Source organism: Mus pahari, chromosome 18, assembly GCF_900095145.1.
Source record: "Mus pahari chromosome 18, PAHARI_EIJ_v1.1, whole genome shotgun sequence".
Classification (NCBI taxonomy): domain Eukaryota; kingdom Metazoa; phylum Chordata; class Mammalia; order Rodentia; family Muridae; genus Mus; species Mus pahari.
The window spans coordinates 44,538,792-44,559,013 of NC_034607.1; the positions used below are offsets into that span (position 1 = coordinate 44,538,792).

General features: G+C 40.3%; 1 protein-coding gene across 2 annotated transcripts in view; it reads right to left on the reverse strand.

Moving 5' to 3' along the window:
- Nucleotides 1-1,328: 1,328 nt before the first annotated feature.
- Strn (striatin) overlaps nucleotides 1,329-20,222 on the reverse strand; it is an 89,915-nt gene continuing 71,021 nt past the window's right edge. The window contains exons 12-19 of one of the 2 annotated variants that reach the window (XM_029531240.1): nucleotides 18,214-18,389; nucleotides 16,359-16,406; nucleotides 15,051-15,172; nucleotides 13,666-13,833; nucleotides 9,708-9,848; nucleotides 8,655-8,762; nucleotides 7,619-7,705; nucleotides 1,329-7,528 (exon numbers count right to left, since the gene is read on the reverse strand). In XM_029531240.1, the coding sequence (XP_029387100.1) occupies nucleotides 7,359-7,528; nucleotides 7,619-7,705; nucleotides 8,655-8,762; nucleotides 9,708-9,848; nucleotides 13,666-13,833; nucleotides 15,051-15,172; nucleotides 16,359-16,406; nucleotides 18,214-18,389 (1,020 nt within the window). In that variant the 3' untranslated portion in view covers nucleotides 1,329-7,358. The remainder of the gene's footprint in view (nucleotides 7,529-7,618; nucleotides 7,706-8,654; nucleotides 8,763-9,707; nucleotides 9,849-13,665; nucleotides 13,834-15,050; nucleotides 15,173-16,358; nucleotides 16,407-18,213; nucleotides 18,390-20,222) is intronic. The other variant, XM_021217517.2, reaches the window with a different exon arrangement.

The following is a 20,222-nucleotide window of genomic DNA, read 5'->3' on the forward strand; positions in this document are numbered from 1 at the left end:
AAGCTGAATGACTAAAGCCAACTAAGGAAAAGAACTGTCTGTGAACCAGGCCTTTCCTATGAGGATACTGCACACTGTTCTCACAAACACCAGCAGATCTTTATTCAGGCCTAACTACAGCTACCATGACCTTTAATTAATCTAGAATCAATGGAAGACACCACCAGCTTTAGGACTTTGTGGGCTTCTACATTGTTCTATTTTAGTGGAGTTAGGTTAAGGTTCTGAAGTCTTAAAAGATAGAGCTCAGTGACAGTGCTGGATTAGTACACATGAAACACTGATTTAAGTTTAAAGCCTAGCACTAAAAAACATATAAAAAATACCATTATCACCCCCCCCCCAAAAAAAAACTGCCCCAGAAAAATAAGGATTCAAAATTTTCAGAGCCTCGTGCAGTGTTGCTTTAGCAAAATGAGTGTCCTAGCACATGGAAACTGAGACATTTACAAGCAGAGAGTCATGCTCCGTGATTATAGCATTGGCATTAAAGGGAACACCAGACTCCCGGGAGTGTCTGAGAATACCTTAAGTTCAGGACAGAGTTGGGATCTCTCAAAACCTCAGTGGTCTTAGGAAACCCAGTACAGGTCTGTCTTAGTCAGGGTTTTTATTCCTGCACAAACATCATGACCAAGAAGCAAGTTGAGGAGGAAAAGGTTTATTCAGCTTACATTTTCCACATTGTTGTTAATCACCAAAGGATGTCAGGACTAGAACTCAAGCAGGTCAGGAAGCAGGAGCTGATGCAGAGGCCATGGATGGATGTTCTTTACTGGCTTGCCTCCCCTGGCTTGCTCAGCTTGATCTCTTATAGAACCCAAGACTACCAGCCCAGGGATGGTTCCATCCACAAGGGGCCTTTCCCTCTTGATCACTAGTTGAGAAAAGGTCTTACAGCTGGATCTCATGGAGGCATTTCCTCAACTGAAGCTCCTTTCTCTGTGATAACTCCAGCTGTGTCAAGTTGACACAAAACTAGCCGGTACAAGGTCCTACTGTTACTCTGACTCTAGACTGACTCCAGTTTTTTCAGCAATTCCCCCATAACCCTTGACCTTCCAAGGTAGATTATTCCAAAATGACTCCAGCAAATCATGTCTCAGCAAATCATGTTCCTATTTAAAAAGATAAATGGGGATTTCTGACAGTACTGAATAGATATGTACACACCACAGATATATCCCCCCATTACCATGCCAATATATAACAAAACAGACTCGATGGTGCTGGAAGAGGCCTCTCTTAGATTCCATTTTGTATTGTGAATTCAGATTGTAACAAAGACATCTGAGTCCTGGACAGGCAACGCTCTTGAAAAGGAATGTGGGCTTGTGGGTCAGAGGATATAAATGATTCCTGGTTGGTAAGCAGCCCAACAAAGGGGGAAGAACATTAAATTTACATGTGTCTACAATTTAAAACAATTATCTCAACACTTGGAAATATGAAATATTAGGTAAGTATACATGTCACAGGTCCCTGAGGGTAGAACTGAACTAATCTCATGAGGTATTTGAATTATACTGGCTTTCTGCAGGTCCGAAGTGTTTCGTAACGATGAGTTTTTCCTCTCTTCTCACAGTGTGTACCTGAGAATATTCTGTTACTTCGCACGTGTGACCACTTTGTCTAGTACTCTTTAGTTTCTCTGCATCCTTCTATAAGCCCTCTAACAAAAGCCTCGGGTATTAACATATTTTAACTGATTCACTGCAAAGTTCACACAGTCCAAGTCACGACACACCTAGGAGCACACAAACTGTATTTGTACACTTTATTTAAAAACAAATAATACACTTAGAGCCACCAGAACTGGATATCATTATTAGCTTATCCATACCCTGAATTTACAAAAGAAACTTCTTGCACCACACAAATTTGCATTTGGATTTACATTAATTGATATTATAACTGAAGTTTAAGATACCTGATATCAAGCAATCTGGCCCAGGGCTCACCAGTTGGGGTTTGGATTGAAGAGAAAGAGTTATTTAGGAATCTGAACTGATGATACCCTGAGATCCGCTCCAGGAAACTGATATTGAGAAGACATAAAATAAGTGGTAGATTTTCAAATTACAAAGAAGTGGCTCTTCCTCAAACAGGCATTGGGTCAGACAGCTGGGGTGGGAATGGGGGACACACCTTAAATGGAAATAAAAATAGTGTGAAGGAGGCTCTGTTTGTTTTCTCACAAGGGGCCAACACCAGCCAAATGATGAAGAGAAAGCAGGGAGAGTGGACATGGCAGACCAAAGACTTCCTAATGCTGTATCACCAATCTCAGCAGCTCGCCCAGCCAACTCAAAGCCCAGTCTCTGAGACCCTCTCAGAAAGACCTAACGGACAACGGGTAAGATCGCTCTACACTAACAAGGCACTCACTGGTTCATGGCCTGGTAAGAGCCCAGGCAGACACTGAAGTTAATCTAAGTTAACATGAACTTCCTAATTTGCACCAGAGGGATGATGAGCATGTGGTCCCAGGTAAACGAAATCTAAAGCTTGACTAGCTAAGATCCAGAAAAATCCTCAGCACCACTTCAGAAACATCGTTAGAATGAAGAATGGGATCTAAAGATCTCGTTTGGCCTAACATAACCTTTTCAAAATTAAACACATAACAATAAAACTGATGTAAAGGTTCTGTTAAATACTTGGTCAATGTGGAGTCCCTTCCATGGACATGGAGACCTAACTGCATGCCTGATGTGGGCAATTACAAAGCTTTCAGAGGCAAATGCAAAACTGATTCAAATTGTTTACCTGCTAAACAGAGATATTCATTTTCTGACCTTCCACTGAAATGGACCTTAAAAAATAATACATTTCATTCACACATTCTCTCTCTCTCTCTCTCTCTCTCTCTCTCTCTCTCTCTCTCTCTCTCACACACACACACACACACACACACACACACACACACTTCATCAGATACTACTTTTATGCCACCAGAATCCCAGTGTCAAACACCCTAAGCACTGTAATATAAGCAAGGTAGTAACATACTTATAGAGGCATTTTCTAAGTCAATAAAGTGATAATTATATACCTAAGAGGGTTGAAATACCTTTCAAAGAATAAAGTAAGTCAAATAAAATCCTACTTTTTGTTGTTGTACTGAGACAAGGGCTCAGGTAGCCCAGGCTGGCCTTGAACTCCTTATACAGCTGAAGATGATTTTGACCTTGATCTTGATTCTCTTGCCTTCACCTCTCAAGTAGTAGGATTACATAAGAGTGTGCCACTATGCCTGGAGTTTCAGGTAAATTCAGTAACAATCCGACTCTTGGATAAAAATATCGCAGACATAACAACTGGGAACCAACTCCCTCCAAAAAGGAACACTGATGGTATTTTAAAGCCATCCTTAGGAAGAAGTAAACAGGCAAAAACAAAAACAAAAACAAAAACAAACAAACCACCCCTAAAACTAAGCCTCCATGTTACAGGCTGCTTGTGATGCACAGCTGAGACGACCAAGCCTGGGGCGAGCACCGACAGATGTTTGAGTTGCATCAACCATCATCTTAAATGCCAGACAGGGCTGTTCTACTTAGAATGGCGGCAATGACAGTGAGGTAGATATGAGAGAGGCCATTTCAATTCTTCAAGACTACTGTTAGGTGGAGTTTAGTTAGTTCAAGTGTTTCATCTAAAATCAAGTTTACTAGTTCATTCCTCATCTAAGAGCTTTATGCCACACTCTTGTGAACAGGGGAGACACATGAAGCACTATAAAGTCAAGCTGTAAAAAATTACAATATCAACCAGAATCCCATAATTTTGGGGAACCAATAATTTGTTTCCTGAAATTGATTTTAATTGGAAAAAAAAAACAAACAAACAGCTATTTATTCCTTACTGAATTTTCTAGGCGTTCACATTCCAAACTGTTGTAAAGCACACAAAGTGCTCTGAGGAGCATGGCTGTGCAGAAATGCCCCCTCAAGTCCTGGAAGTTGAATAGATACACTAAACGACACTGACAATCACAGTCAGGGTCTCCACAGACTGGTACACATACACACACACACACACACACACACACACACACACACACCATCATCATCATCATCTCTCACACTCTCTCTTTCCCCCCACCCTGACACAGATTCAGTCTTCACCCTCACTGTAAGGCTGCGTTTGTAGGGTTTTTTTTAAAGGCACCTCTCACTTTCTAGCTATTGCCTTCTCGATGACACATTTTGTCAAAAAGCTTGAATGTTCAATGGAAACAGTTCAGTTCTGAGAATGGAATTTTTCAATTCACATTTGAATAGCCAGGTTTTCTTACATTCAGATTTTAATAAACTAGAACAACAGTCTTTAAAACAAGCATGCTAGCCTATAATGAATATAGTATATACAGCATTTAAACACTTGGAACTATATATTATACTGTAAAAGCAAACAGCACATCACTCGTCAGACTCATCAACTTATGCGTATACTACCTCCCAAAGTGAAGACACAAACAGTAAAATGCACCCATGGTTTAGATAGATAGATATCGTCTATATATTATATATATCCCTATAATATATATAATATATATTTATAAAATATACATACATTTTAGACATCTTTCAAATAAAGAATCATTATCTCCAAAGGAAATTTATAGCAAGAATACTGAAGGAATGGAAGTCAGATAAACAAATAATTTCTCACAAAGTTCATTATCAGTGATACCATACAGTTCAATTTCCCCCTTTTAGTTACAACTAAATGATTACAAAAGCTAAATACTTTGCATAACTAATTATCTGTTTAATGGCAAAAATTGGTAACTTTGTTCAATAGAAAAATACTGAAGGTCATTCCATCACTTATTTGTCTATGGTTTGAGTAGCAAATGAGCTCCAAGTGACAGCTGCATTTTGAGAAGCACTGTAAGCTCCCGGAGACACGTCCACAGCACTGAAAGTAAGGCAGGGACCTAACCTACCTGCTGATTTTCATACTATTCCAAAACAGCTCACTCAAAACATTTACAATGTGGTAAATAACCATCAAAGTATTTCAAGGGTTTTCAATCTTGAAACTGTTCATCTTGTGAATTTTCAATAGGATGGGAAGAGTCAAACACATGTACACGCTACCATCCATTTGGAAGACAGTTGGCTCATTTCTAGATGACAGCAAACAGGGCTAGTTTAGAAGGCTCTCTTTCTATGTGCAGTCTTCAATGGCAAAAACCATACTTCCTAAACAACTTTCAACAGTTCTGTCATTTGTACTACACTTTGCCTACATTAGGATTGGGTCCTACCCATTAACAGGAAAACTTCAATTACGATGCACAGAATGAACAGGGCAGACTCTACTGGGTTCTGGAGAGTTGGTGACAAGAATAAGACATACACTGAAGACTGTGGAAAGTAACTGAAGCAGTAACTGTGCTTAGCCATCATAAATATGCCACTTACAACTGGAATCTTCTAATATTCTACAAATGTTAACGAATCCTTTTGTTCACTTTACAAAGTATGGAAGAATTTACCTATCACAGCGTAAAACTCTATACATGAAAATGTGACCTTNACTTGGTAGTTATGTGTAACTCAATTCACTTGCATATACCAATCAATCTCTTAAGCCTGCTTGTTAACCAAAGCACAAATATAAACTGTAGTTGTGTTAAATACTACAGCATGTCTATATAATAATAAGGGAAGTTCAACACGAGTCTTATAATGTAAGAAAAGTTTGCCTGAACTGNAGAATTCTAAAGACAGATGAGCAGAAATTTTTAAGAAGTCAATTATTAGCCACATCACCATGAGAATAGTACTTCAAAGANCAGATCACCAGAAAAGCCATGGCTATGGCAATGGAATTAGTTTAATGGGTCATAATATCTATGGGTATAATATTTTTAAGACAGAGAGCCTATGGTGTACACATTTTGGTAAAAAGGTGGAGATTAATTTGAATTTAGTATTTATAGTGGTCTCTGTCATTTAGGACAAAAGCAGAGAGGGTGTGAAGACTGCCCTAGGTGTGTCAGTAGGATACTGAGACTCCCGAAAGCTGACCACATACAGCTCACACATAAATGTAAGAGCTGGCATTTTAAGACATGGTTTTCTCTAGAGAGAGTATTGATCAACTGTTCATTAAAACGTGCGTTCCAATTAAGCAATGGGGAGAGAGGGGGAGAAAGAACTTTGTAGACATCATAGGCACTAACGTCTCCATCTAGATCTNTACAGAGTTCTTTCCTGAGACACTAGTAGAGGACTTTCTGGGGTGCACTGCTNTATTAGGCGTGGCTGCAAAAGCAGCTGCCTGAGGTGACCACATGCTTTGGACTACATGACATACCAGTTATAAATTGTTCATGGTAAGCATCAGACAACATGACCGTGAAAGGCAGGGAAGAAACAGCAAGGATCACTTGAACCAGTTATATAGGTGTTGGGAAATGGATGCTAATAAATAGTTTTCCCTTTTTTCAGAGTCACTAGGAAGTAAGTTTATCAATATGAAATGATCACNCTAGTACTATAAATGCCACATTAATGAGGTGAATTTTTAGACAAATTATACAAATATGCCNTGTTTGCCCTTAAAAATAAACAGGATCTCAAACCTGGATGAGTTAAAACCTTTAGTANAGCAGACTCTATTACCCACTCTTGACTGTGAGTTCTTCAAGGTTAAACTTTCGAATGCTTCCTCATCTACTTTCAAAACTGTAATACAATATAGAAATCTGCTTGNAAATTAAGTATTTGTTTAGCATTTCTGAATAGTAATACACTTAACATATTATTGCATCGTTTCCTCCTAGCGGGTGAAATGTTTTGTCATGTGCTTTATGAGAGCGGCTGAAAGGACAGCTGGGGTAGGAACTCACTTGAACACTGACTGGTCGTTATGCACACTGGGGTTAGTAGAGCAGATACAGCTGTACAACTGACTACCTAGTGTGGTTAGCAGATGTCTCCGGTGGCAGGAAGTACAGTTAGGTTTCCGCTCTACTCGTTCCCGGCCGGCGCTCAACTCTATCCATGACAGCATGCCCTGTTTACTTAAAAGGGAGAAGCTAAACCTGTTCCGCTCAGGCCTGCCTAGCGAATGACAACAACTTCAGAAACAAAAGTGCCTCTTTGGAGGGAAATCTCAAAGTTTCAGGCTCATAGGTTTGGCTGAGCTTGCAGCAACCTGAACAAACCTTAATTTTAGAAAACAGTATACGAATTGCAAAACTATACTTTAACAGAGTTCTCTGCGCTCCCTCAGCAGAACAAAAGGGCAGGGCGAGTAGATTCTTGCCCTGGTCTTCCATATCTCTGTTGTGCAGTTGACTTTTATAAAGAACTACAAGGTGAAGCTGATGCGCCACATCATACAAAGACCTTAGCCAGGGCATCGGCTCCAGCGCTGGCTATATAGCATTTGGAAGGGTGGAATGCTACATCATGAATCGATTCTTCAAATTTTTTCCGATGAGCTGTGAACTCCTGGATACACGTCTTACTTTCTAAATTCCATAAGCGTATTGAACAGTCATGACCTATTGCAAAAGAAAGGAAAGTGAAAGGAACAGTTACCTCACCACGGAGACGGTAAGGACAAACACATCATCCATAGCTAGTGTACTTACTGCCAGACATCAAGTACAGGCCATTTGGGTCAACTGCCAGGCTTGTCACAGCTTCTAGGTGGGCCACCATCGAGTGGATCAGTTTGCCTTTGGAAGAAGAAATTGTTACTCTTTATTGATGACTTTCCTCAGCTTAATCATATGCAGACTCCCACACGGCCCTGGTTCCCTAGTCATCCCTGTCTGTGCGCTTCTTGGATGAACCTTTCCACAGTTCAACAGCACATCTCCCTGTCTTGTCTTCCTGTCGTGGTCATGTTAATAACAAAAAATAAAAACAAGTTAAATTTCATATGAGACTGTCTGAGGACATAAAGTTCAAAATCAAAGGGTCAAAAGAAGAGAAAGAAAACATGGCCAGAGTTTTGGCAAAATAACACAGAAAAGAATTATGAAGATTAAATTGTTAGCCACTAAACACGACAAGTGACTATATTAAAAAGCCAGACCCCCCCGAGTTCTTCCCACTTCAGCTCTTTGTGCACTTCCATAGACTGCTGAAACACAGTCCACTCAAAACTGGGAAAGCCCCGTGCCCTGCTCAGTTAGAACTCAAATTTTACTATAACACACAAAAGATCAGACCATGAAAAACCACACAGAACAAATGACTGGAGGATTTTCACATACAACACTAAATCAAGCTAGTTAATATTGAGCAGCAGAGCACAGCTGTTTGATAACTGAACAACTGAAAGTAAAACCGATCACCAGCCTCCGTCTGCACGAGTTTCTGTCAACAATCACTACTCATGGACTGTTACAGACCATTGCTATCAGCAGTTAGGTGTGTGGCTTTAGAATATGCTCTCTGCTTACTATTGAACAAACTAAAAACCATCCCATGCTATATGGTACAGTCTTAGTAGCTATGAGTGAGATGAACAGAAACGGCCTGCAGAGTGCCTCGATGACTTCTCTGTGACTGTGATGCTCCCATCAGACACCCATAACTAGCTTACTTTTAGTAGGTGCTTACTGCTGCTTTGGCTCCTTGTTGCTGTGGGGTTTGCTTCAGCACAGCCTGGTCTCTTACCTGTATTGTTGTCGTAGAATTTGATGTGCCTGTCTTCATGAGCGGTGATGCTGATTGGGAGGGTGGGATGACTGATGACTCTGTTTATTTGGCAGGAAGAACTGGATGCTAAAAAGGAAAAATTGAAAACCAATTCAAATTAGTCAAAGTAATTTTTTTTTTCATACAAAGGCAGAAAAAAACAAAACAAAACAGAACAAAACAATTCAACTTTAGTCTGGCTGCAGTCAATTAGCTTCCAATTATGTCTCCAGCTTCAGTGGTGTAAAGCGAGTTACCTGTGCTAAACCTCAAGCCCCAGCCACAGGTAATGACAAGTCAGAAGTCCCTTTTCCACCCCGCTACACACTGATACCATCTTACACTTGGCTTAGAGAAACTGATGACATCAAGTCTCCAGGTTTGCTCCTTAGTAAAGTTCTAATAGCTGGGCATGGTGGTGCACAGGCAGGAGGAACTCTGTGAGTTCAAGAGCAGCCTGGCTCACCTACAAAGTTCCGGGCCAGCCAGGCATTCCAAGTGAGACCCTATCTCACAACAAACACACACCAACCAAAGAAGTTGTGTCATCATTTGAACACAAGTAATCTTCAAAGCTAACCCTCAGTCCCTCCTACACACAGAGCTCTACTCATATCACTGTAATCTAAGTACAGACATCATCGTTCCTTGTTCCTTCTTTGCAACTTAACAGGAAAAAATTCATCATCAGACTTTGAATTTCTAAGTAGCATACTGACAATTGTTGTTGTGTACTTTTTAAGAATTTTCAAAGAAATTAATTATTATACCCTGTCTTTTATTTCCATACACAACAGAAAATGTCACCGGCCATATGGAACAAGTTCTTCATGTGAAGTTTTTCTGTTGTTTGGTTGCTGAGCCTGTGTTGAAGTTAAAAAACAGCAGCAACTGTTTTAAAGTAAATGTGTTCTTGGGCGAAGGCACTACAACAGTTTATAACTCAAGCAGTCTTTACAGTGACTGGGGCAGTTATACTTTTGATTAAGTTTAAAAACTAATACAGAGACTTTTGAAAACTGGTATACATACTTGAATCGACATTGGATTCTAATGTGAGAATTCGCTGCTGTGTTTCCATGTTAAAGATGCTTGTATATCCCTTGCTGAACGATGCTACCATATGGCTCGGGTCACTGCTCACCAGATCCACAGAAGCCGGGATTCCCAGTTCTAAGTTTTAGAAATATTCAAAGAGAATGACAATTTAAAATCTACCTGATAAAGTGCTCAAAATGTAGCAAAACAAATCAAAGTATTACAAACTTAGGTAAATAAAGCTTAACATTAAAACAAAAGTTATTTTATAACCTTTCAGTAAAGGGTATTTCTTTGTAACTTGTAGCCTCAGTCTAAGTTATTATCCTTACCTGTTAAATGTTTTCTACCAAAATAATCACTATTTGCAGATGATATGATAGTGTACTTAAGTGACCCCAAAAATTCCACCAGAGATCTCCTAAACCTGATAAACAACTTCAGTGAAGTAGCTGAATGTAAAATTAACTCAAACAAATCAGTGGCTTTTCTCTACACAAAGGATAAACAGGCTGAGAAAGAAACTAGGGAAACAACACCCTTCAAAAAAGTCACAATATAAAATACTTTGGACTCTAACTAAGGAAGTGAAAGATCTGTATGATAAGAACTTCAAGTCTCTGAAGAAAGAAATCAAAGAAAATCTAGAAGATGGAAAGATCTCCCATGCTCATGGATGGGCAGGATTAATATAATCAAAATGGCTATCTTATCAAAAGCAATCTACAGACTCAATGCAATCCCCATCAAAATTCCAACTCAATTCTTCACCGAGTTAGAGAAATTTATAATTATATGGAATAACAAAAAAACCTAGGATAGCAAAAACTATTCTCAACAATAAAAGAACTGGTGGAATCACCATCCCCAAACTCAAGCTGTACTGCAGAGCAATTGTGATTAAAAACTGCATGGTACTGGTACAGTGACAGACAGGTAGATGAATGGAATAGAACTGAAGACCCAGAAATGAACTCACACACCTATGGTCACTTGATTTTTGACAAAGGAGCTAAAACCATCCAGTGGAAAGAAGACAGCATCTTCAACAAATGGTTCTGGCTCAACTGGCTGTTTGCATGTAGAAAAATGCAAACTGAACCATTCTTATCTCCTTGTACAAAGCTCAGGTCTAAGTGGATCAAGGAACTCCACATAAAACCAGAGACACTGAAACCTATAGAGGAGAAAGTGGGGAAGCACCTCGAAGATATGGGCACAGGGAGAAGATTCCTGAACAGAACAGCAATGACTTGTGCTGTAAGATCAATAATTGATAAATGGGATCTCATAAAACTGCAAAGCTTCTTTTTGTAAGGCAACGGACACTGTCAATAAGACAAAATGGCAACCAACAGATTAGGAAAAGATTTTTACCAATCTTACATCCGATGGGGGACTAATATCCAGTATATTTAAAGAACTCAAGAAGTTGAACTCCAGAAAACCAAATAATCCTATTAAAAATGGGGTATGGAGCTAAACAAAGAATTCTCAACTGAGGAATACCGAAGGGCTGAGAAGCACCTAAAAAATGTTCAACATCCTTAATCATCAGGGAAATGCAAACCAAAACAACCCTGAGATTCCACCTCACACCAGTCAGAATGGCTAAGATAAAAAATTCAGGTGACAGCAGATGCTGGCAAGGATGTGGAGAAAGATGAATACTCCTCCATTGCTGGTGGGACTGCAAGCTGGTACAACCATTCTGGAAATCAGTTTGGTGGTTCCTCAGAAAACTGGACATAGTTCTACCAGAAGATCCAGCAATACCGTTACTGGGCATATACCCAGAAGATGCTCCAACTTGTAATAACATGTTTCACTATGTTCATAGCAGCATAGCTTCACTATATTCATAGCAGCCTTATTTATAATAGCCAGAAGTTGGAAAGAACCAAGATGTTCCTCAATAGAGGAATGGATACAGAAAATGTGGTACATTTACACAATGGAGTACTATGCAGCTATTAAAAACAATGAATTTATGAAATTCTTAGGCAAATGGATGGATCTGGAGGATATCATCCTGAGTGAGGTAACCCAATCACAAAAGAACACAGGTGATATGCACTCGCTGATAAGTGGATATTAGCCCAGAAGCTCAGACTCCTTCTTACAAGGGGAACAAAATACCCATGGAAGGAGTTACAGAGACAAAGTTTGGAGCAGAGACTGAAGGAACGACTATCTAGAGACTGCGCCACTTGGGCATCCATCCCATAAACAACCACCAAACCCAGACACCATTGGATGGGGCACAGGGTCCCCAATGAAGGAGCTAGAGAAAGAACCCAAGTAGCTGAAGGGGTCTGCAGCCCCATAGGAGGAACATCAATATGAACTAACCAGTACCCCCAGAGCTCCCAGGGACTAAACCACCAATCAAAGAAAACACATGGTGGGACTGGTGGCTCTAGCTGCATATGTAGCAGAGGATGGCCTAGTCCCTCAACAATGGGAGGAGAGGCCCTTGTTCCTGTGAAGGTTCTATACCCCAGTATAGGGGAATGCCAGGGCCAGGAATGGGAGTGGGTGGGTTGGGGAGCAGGGGTAGGGGTAGGGGATTTTCAGAGGAGAAACTAGGATGGGGATAACATTTGAAATGTAAATAAAGAAAATATCTAGTAAAAAAATGTGAGAAAAAATGTTTTCTACCTATTACTGTGCCAATACACTCATAGAATGCAAACTTATTTATAACGGAAAAAAAACCCACATAGATCATAAGTTTTATAGCTTCCATTTCCCCCTCATGCAGGCATAGAATAACATCGTAGGAAGTCTGTATTTTAAAAATCTATCTTGAAGAAAAGAAAGCAACAACAAATCCACCCTGGGCTGAGGTGCAGCTCGGTAGTACCATACTTGCCTAGCATACAGTTAAGTATTCAAAGTCTAGAGGCAAGCCATAACAGCTCAAGGTATGTATATATCCTTTGCTGAAGAATAAAGATATTCTGTGGCTAGGAGTGTAACGCAATGCTAGAATATTTGTCTAGCATGCAAATCACCACACAAATATAAAAAATATTATCAAGAACTAAATCTAGAACACATTCATACCAAAAACAGAGTGATAAAGCCACTGTGGTAATATATGCCTTAAATCCAAGAACTTGGGAAGTTGAGGGCCAAGGATTATGAATCTGAGGTCAGCCTGGACTATAAAATAAATTCAAGGTAAACCGGGGATATGCAGCAAATAAAATAAACATAAAAATAAAGTAATCTTTTTCACTTGGTTCAGCACCTAACTAAAGCCAGGTAATAATTGAAGACTCCATCTGTAGCAGAAGCTCTAGAGCTAGACAACAGAAAGCAGCAGCCAACAGTACGAATCCAAATGAGCTGTTACAGAACCCGTCACTAAAACACACGTGGGACACGACCCCAGACCCACAGAAGGCTAACACGAGGCAGAACAGAGGCGAGGGAGGGTGCAGAGAGAATGATACCACACGCCACAGCCCAGGCTACTAAGTCCCACAAGCACTTGGGAAAACATTAGAGATTTCACATCTGTTAATAACAAATTCCAACCCGAAACCTAGCAATTCTGCGAGGTCTCTACTACCCACAGTGAAATACTATGAATGTTCATGATAAATTATTTCTAAAAGACCCATACTGGAGCAATCTACCAAGGGAAGAAAAGGCCCAGTTCCAGAGTTTGTTACTACAGGACTGCTGCTCACCAGATGCATCAGAACAAATACTTTCAGTATTTTCACTGAAAATAAGCTTTATCTCAGTTTTAAAAATACAAAGCCCATTTTCTCATCAAATGCTATGTTCTTAGGAATTACTCATTGAAATTTCAAATAAAAATACAGTTGCTCCAAAACCTAGAAATTTATACCACCAAGAGTTCACAGAATCATTGTTCTGTTTGCTTTTTTAGAGTAGGATGTTCAGATCTGGAAATTTTCATTTTGAAGGAGCATACCTTGGTTATCATTAAAAACACTCAGTGCTGGAGCAACCTCAGTTGTATTCCATAAGCGAAGAGTGCCGTCTGCTGAGCAGGACAGCAAGCGCTGGTGTGCCGCACTGTAGGCCAGTCCCCACACCGCGTCGGTGTGGCCCAGCAGAGGGCCTCTTAGAACCGAAGGATCTGTATAAAACAAGGGAGCATGAAACCAGGAAGAAAAACTGTGAAAATTTAGGCTCGAGGTAAAAAATAAAACAGCGTATCAGGAGACAGTATAATACAACCTTCCTGCTTTTCATTATCTTCTGGGATGCTGTCAGAATTACAAGTTTCGAAGTATACAAATATATAGTTTGACTATTCTAAATTAGAATTAAGAAGCGCAACTTTGCTTGTAAAGAAAGCTCTATTGTAATGGCTCTTAAATAAAAGTAAGGAGAGAAATTTGTTTGCTGGTTTTATGTTTACTTCTCTTTAGTAAAACTGGTAGTACAATTAAAATATTTTTAATGACAAAGATGACATGTTAAAAATCTGTATTAAAACTAAGGCAGCCAGGCTGGAGAGATGGCTCAGCAGTTAAGAGCACTGACTGCTCTACTAGCAGTCCTGAGTTCAATTCCCAGCAACCACATGGTGGCTACAAGCATCTGTAATGGGATCTGATGCCCTCTCCTGTAATGGGATCTATTACTGTCTGAAGAGAGCAATAGTGTACCAGATATATAAATTAAATAAAGAAAGAAAGAAAGAAAGAAAGAATGAATGAATCAATGAATCAATGAATGAGTGAATGAATGAATAAATCTTAAAAAAAAAAAAAAAAAAAAAACCCTAAAGCGGCAAATTTCTCATGAGTTCTGCAGGAGAGTTTATGGTAATATCTGGAGAGAGTATAACATGGATTCATGGCATGGTAACACTGCTCTTAAAACCAAAGGGCCCATGCAAATCCATGCACCCACACATCCACATGGGTGTGTGCTGAGGGTGGAGAAGGACAGATAGAACTCAGCCTGGCCTAGAACTCATTAAATAGGCAGGCTAGTCTAAATCCATAGCACTTCTCCTGCTTCTCCCTGTCAAGTTCAGGGATTTCAGGACTACACCTGCAAACCTAAACAAAAGGTCATTCCTTAACCTAACATGAAGAAAGCAAGCGTCAACCAAACCAGTACTTCCGACCAGTAAGGCTGCAGAGCAAACTCCATCTCAAGAACGGCAGGCTTTTACTTTTAGCATTCCATGCCTAACTGATTCCTGTATTTACAGGAGTCCTTTTAAATGAGGAAATAAAGGCATGCTTCTCTTTACTAATTTTTAAAATATCTAATTTTACCCTTACTATAGAAACATTGTTTCAGAAGTCTGGTGAGCCACGCACGCATGCACGCACGCACCGTAAGCATCGTAGGGGTCGACGTTGGGGTTGGTCGTGCTCCAGCTCTGGATGAGCCCGTCAGTCCCGCCGCTGTAGCACTGCTCGCCATTGCTACTCATGACCACACACAGCACGGGCCCTCTGTAACACCAACAGAGCCACGCATGGTAAGGAAACTGCTATCACACACATTAATCTACATGGAGCTTACAAGTATTTAGAATGTTTAACTACTCAAATGCCTTTCTACTCTCCAGCTTGTAACAATGAATGAAAACACTACTGGGGCACTATTTATTTTTCTTTCTTTGCTATACTAGAAGTTAGTAAATTATGGCCTTGAGGCTAAAGTCATCTAGTAGGTCTAGTACAGTCCTTAAGCTAAGAATGCTTTTTATACTTTTAAACCTAAAATAATAGCACACACAACAGAACTAAGAATATGTTACAAGAATTAAGGCCCTTAGTTCAATCCCCAGCAAAACCCAAATCAAACTAAATCAAAGGCCAAAAGAAGACCAAAAAAGTTCAACAGACAGTATACGGCCTGCTAAACCTGGAAAAATTATTTACTTTCCTACCCTTTATATAAAAATCAATTTGTATAACACATCAAGTGAAAACATGCCCATTATATGCAAGTAGAAGCAAGAAAATATGTTTTTCTATTACTATAGAAAACCTCTTGGTTAAAACTATAAGTGGCATGAGTGTGAGCATGTGTCCCTAAGGAGGCTGCCCAGGCCTCATGCCCGATGGGCAAGCCTTCTACTTTCAACGACATTCCCAGACTTCCAGTAATTTTCATGTAGGCTATGTTAAGGGAAGAAAAAAAATGTGAGAAAAAAAAATGTGAGAACTCCTTTTAAAATTTATTTTGCTTTTTAATTGTGTACGTGTGTATGTTATCTGTGTGTGGCTGCCCAGAGGCCTGAAGAGCGCTATCAGATTACCAGGAGCTGGAGTTACAAGCTTTGTGAACCCCTTCACATGGGTGCTGGGAACCAGACTCCAGTTTTCTGAGAAGCAGCGCACACCCTTAACTGCTGAAGTATCTGTGAAGTCCCAATGCTAGCTAGCATGTCTAACAAACCTAAACACCTTGACTTCAGTTTATAATGTGCACATACCAGGATCCCTACTGGCATTTATCTCATCTGCCAGGTTCTTTGACATTTCTGAACAAAGCCCAACACTAACAAAAAAATATATTAAATTACATATGTGAAAAACTGTATGATATTTCAAACTGTGTCATAAAGATGTTGGCTTAAGATAAAAACTAACCAAAACCAAACCAAGCCAAAGCAAACCACCGCATACTTACTTGTGAGCCCTGAATGTATAGATAGGCTCCACATCTAGAGAAGTACTCCTAAATTGGAGAAAGAAGACAAGTTTAAGTGCTCCACACTTCAGTAGTGAATGGCGTGACTGTGTCATAACACCACGGTCAGAAGTAGACTCTATGGCAGTAAGAAAGGTCCTCAGGCTCAGGATACAGAGGCTCACCCAATGCCAATCACACCTTAGTGGCATCAACAAACTCCCACCTCAGTACAACACCTTGAACACAGCCTTTTTTTTTTTTTTCGAGACAGGGTTTCTCTGTGTAGCCTGTCCTGGAACTCACTCTGTAGACCAGGGCTGGCCTCGAACTCAGAAATCTGCCTGCCTCTGCCTCCCGAGTGCTGGGGAACACAGCCTTTTTACATTGCTACAATTCATATACTAGTGGGAGAGTATCATTCCCAAGAGAAAACATGGGATGTTAAAGTAATTTCAGAATATGATTTCCAGTTATATCATTAATTAACTAACTCAGGGAAGATTTTATTATTTCAGAACTTCAACTCATCCTATATTTAAAGTAAAGCAGAAAGTCTAGATAGTATCAACTATTCAACATTGAAAAATGAGAATCTAAATATAAAAAACAGCCAAGGCCAGAACTATGCACATGGCAAATGCTTTTACCTTCCCCGTGTTTTCATGAAGGTTAATATGTCTATACTTGAATCTGTAGACACTGTCCAAGTCAATGACCCAATGTCCATTCATTACTAAGAACTAGACTCATCACAGACACCGGTTAAGGGCAAGAACTCATGATTTCCTACATCGTGTTACAGAGATTTGTAGGCATACTTCCCTCTCCTCATGTCACTCAGAAGCTTAAAGGTAACCAGGTTACTGTTATTTGCATGTGTAGATATTTTTGCTAATTTGTTTTGTTCTTTACCAAAATCATACATTTAACATTTAGCGTCATGTGACTGGGCTGCAGCCAGACTAGCATGCTGTGAGCTGAGAATCAGAAAGGCAGAGGCACAGAACCCAAAGGGGATGACCTCTGCTGACCCCATCCACGGTCTGCTCAGGCTGCACCCAGCACATCCTGCATGGCTCACAGAACCGATGCTACTGGAGTCTTTAAAGCGGGCAGTGGATTTCTTCTACATGTAGTACACCTTCTGCGATGTCCTGTGGCACAGTGCACTGTACCCTTGTGCCTATCACAGCAAAAGGATCTCTGCTGGTGGGCGCTGGTTCTGGATGATGGATGGACCAATGAAGGGTGAGCTCCGGAATGACCTAGTCAAGTAGATGTGGTCTAACTTGGGGGCTAATGAAACACTTTAAAGGAAATCATGCCTGCTATCACTCAGACAGCACCAAGCCAAGAAAGAACACCTGAACATGCACAGCAGCATCCTTTGGGTCAGACAACTGGTTAGTGTGGAAAACTCACATAAAAAAACTCAGCACAGAAAAGTACCTAAGTACTTCTTCATTTTGTAAATCTAAACCGCAAATGATGGGCTAGACTGAGGTCGAAGGTTTGATAATTCTAAGTGTTCCTACTTATGTCTCCTCACATTAACAGGGATCTTCATTACAGACAGAGGGCCCACAATAAGACAGCCACGTAAAATACTTCTGCATAAGAACTGTAGTCAGCAGTTACAAACACATGGGAACCATCAGGTAAAAATTCTTTTCCTAAACGTCAGACCTAACATTAGACTTTCTGAAGGATTTACCTATAAATGGTAAACAATAAAGAACAAGAAGAGATATTTGGGAAATGTAACAATTACTTTAAAAATAAATCTTTTCCTGTTGGTAAATAATTTAAAATCTTTAAAAAAAAAAAAAAAGTACAAGTAGAATATTCTCACTTTTTGGCTGGGGCTGTTTTCTGTAGATTCCACATTTTCAGTGTATGGTCCTCTGATGCTGTTATTAACACAGGCTCGATGGGGTGGAAAGCAAGGGCACGGATGCCATCAAAGTGACTCCTTAATGTAAACTTAGGGTTCCATGTCTTCCTCAAGGCATCTTTGTTATTTGCTATCTATAAAGAAACAAAAGATCAGGCTGAGACGGCTGATTTGCTATTAAACTATTACATGGTATAGTTCTCAAAATGATATACTTTTAAAGTAAACAACCAAACAAATTAGCAAAATTAGCAACACGTGGCAGCAGTTTTCATGGAAGAAATACGAAACAATCAAAGAACAGTTAATGTAATTCAATCTAAAATGTGGGTAACTAGTAATTCCAAACAGTTCTCTACTATTGCGAGCTTGGATCCTGAATGTCCTCCACGGCCCGGGTGTTGAAGACTTGTTCAGAGGCCTTCCCAGAGGGGAAAGGCTTTAGCAGATGGAGACTAGACTAGACAGCGGGAGACAGCAGAAGCCAGCCGCCTCCTTTCTCTGCTTCCCTAACACCATAAAGCAAGCAGCTTCTTCTGACACAGCCTCACCACAATCCCAACCAAATATGGACTGAAACTCAAGCCTTCCTTCCTCCCCACCAGGTACTTATTTCAGATTATTATGTCAGTGACAGACTGAATAATTAGTAGAACTAACTCAATTCAAACTGTAAGTCAGAAAGTGTAACTAGGGTAGGAAAAACTGAGTTTTTTTCTCTTTACGCCTGTGTTCTGGCTAGTTTTATGTCAACTGTGTCAACTACTAGAGTCATTTTGGAAGGGAGAACCTCAGTAGAGAAAATGTTCCCAGCAGCTTGGTCTGTGGGCCAGTGTGAGGCATTTTCTTTCTTTTTTTTTTCCGAGACAGGGTTTCTCTGTAAAGCCCTGGCTGTCCTGGAACTCACTTTGTAGACCAGGCTGGCCTCGAACTCAGAAATCCACCTGCCTCTGCCTCCCAAGTACTGGGATTAAAGGCATGCACCACCATACCCGGCGAGGTATTTTCTTGATGGATGACTGGTATGTGAGTCCAGCTCACTGTGGGCAATGCAATCCTAGGCTGGTGGTGCTGTGTGCTTTAAAAGAGCAGACGAGCAAGCCAGTGTTCTTCCATGGCCTCTGCTCTGATTCCTGCACTGACTTCCATCAACCATGGACTGTAAATGGAATAAACTCTTTTCGATCCAAGTTGCTTTTGGTTGTGGTATTTCATCTCAGCAATGCAGCTCCAAACTAAGACTCAGTTAATGTAAACTATGATCACAGTTTTTGAACCTAATACTTTCTTCACCAAGATGGAAACAAGATGGACATAGACCATGTTAAAATGGCCGAGCATGGCGTCACACACCTGCACTTCCAGCACTCAGAGCTGAGGAGGAAGATTTAGATTCCAGAGTGATCACTGAGCTACACACTGCTGCATTTCCTCTTTCCACACATACTCAAGTGTGGACACGAGATGCCACATGAAGACAGCATGCAGGGTATTCTGTGGTAAAACATTGAAGAGCCTGGTCTCCCCCAGGTTAAGTCTTCAAGTGAGAATGCAGGCAATGACAACATCCTGGCTGCAGCTATGTCAGACCTGCAGCCAGGACTACACCCAGTCTCTGGGTGCAGGGAGATTAGAAGCTGATGCTTTTAAAACATATTTTCTTCTATTAAAAAGTTTTTCCATAATATATTGACTACAGTTTCCCTTTACCAATTCCCCCCAGGGCCAGGGCCTCCCCAACTTTCCCTTTCTATCTGAACCCCATCTTCTCTCTCTCTCTCTCTCTCTCTCTCTCTCTCTCTCTCTCTCTCTCTCTCTCTCTCTCTGACAGACATCTAAAGAACAACATAAAACAAAAATGAGTGAAATGTCACAAAAAAATGGAAAAAGAACCAAAGAAAAAGTATAAGAAACACATATGGACACAAGAGACATACATGATCACACACAGAAATCCCACAAAACTG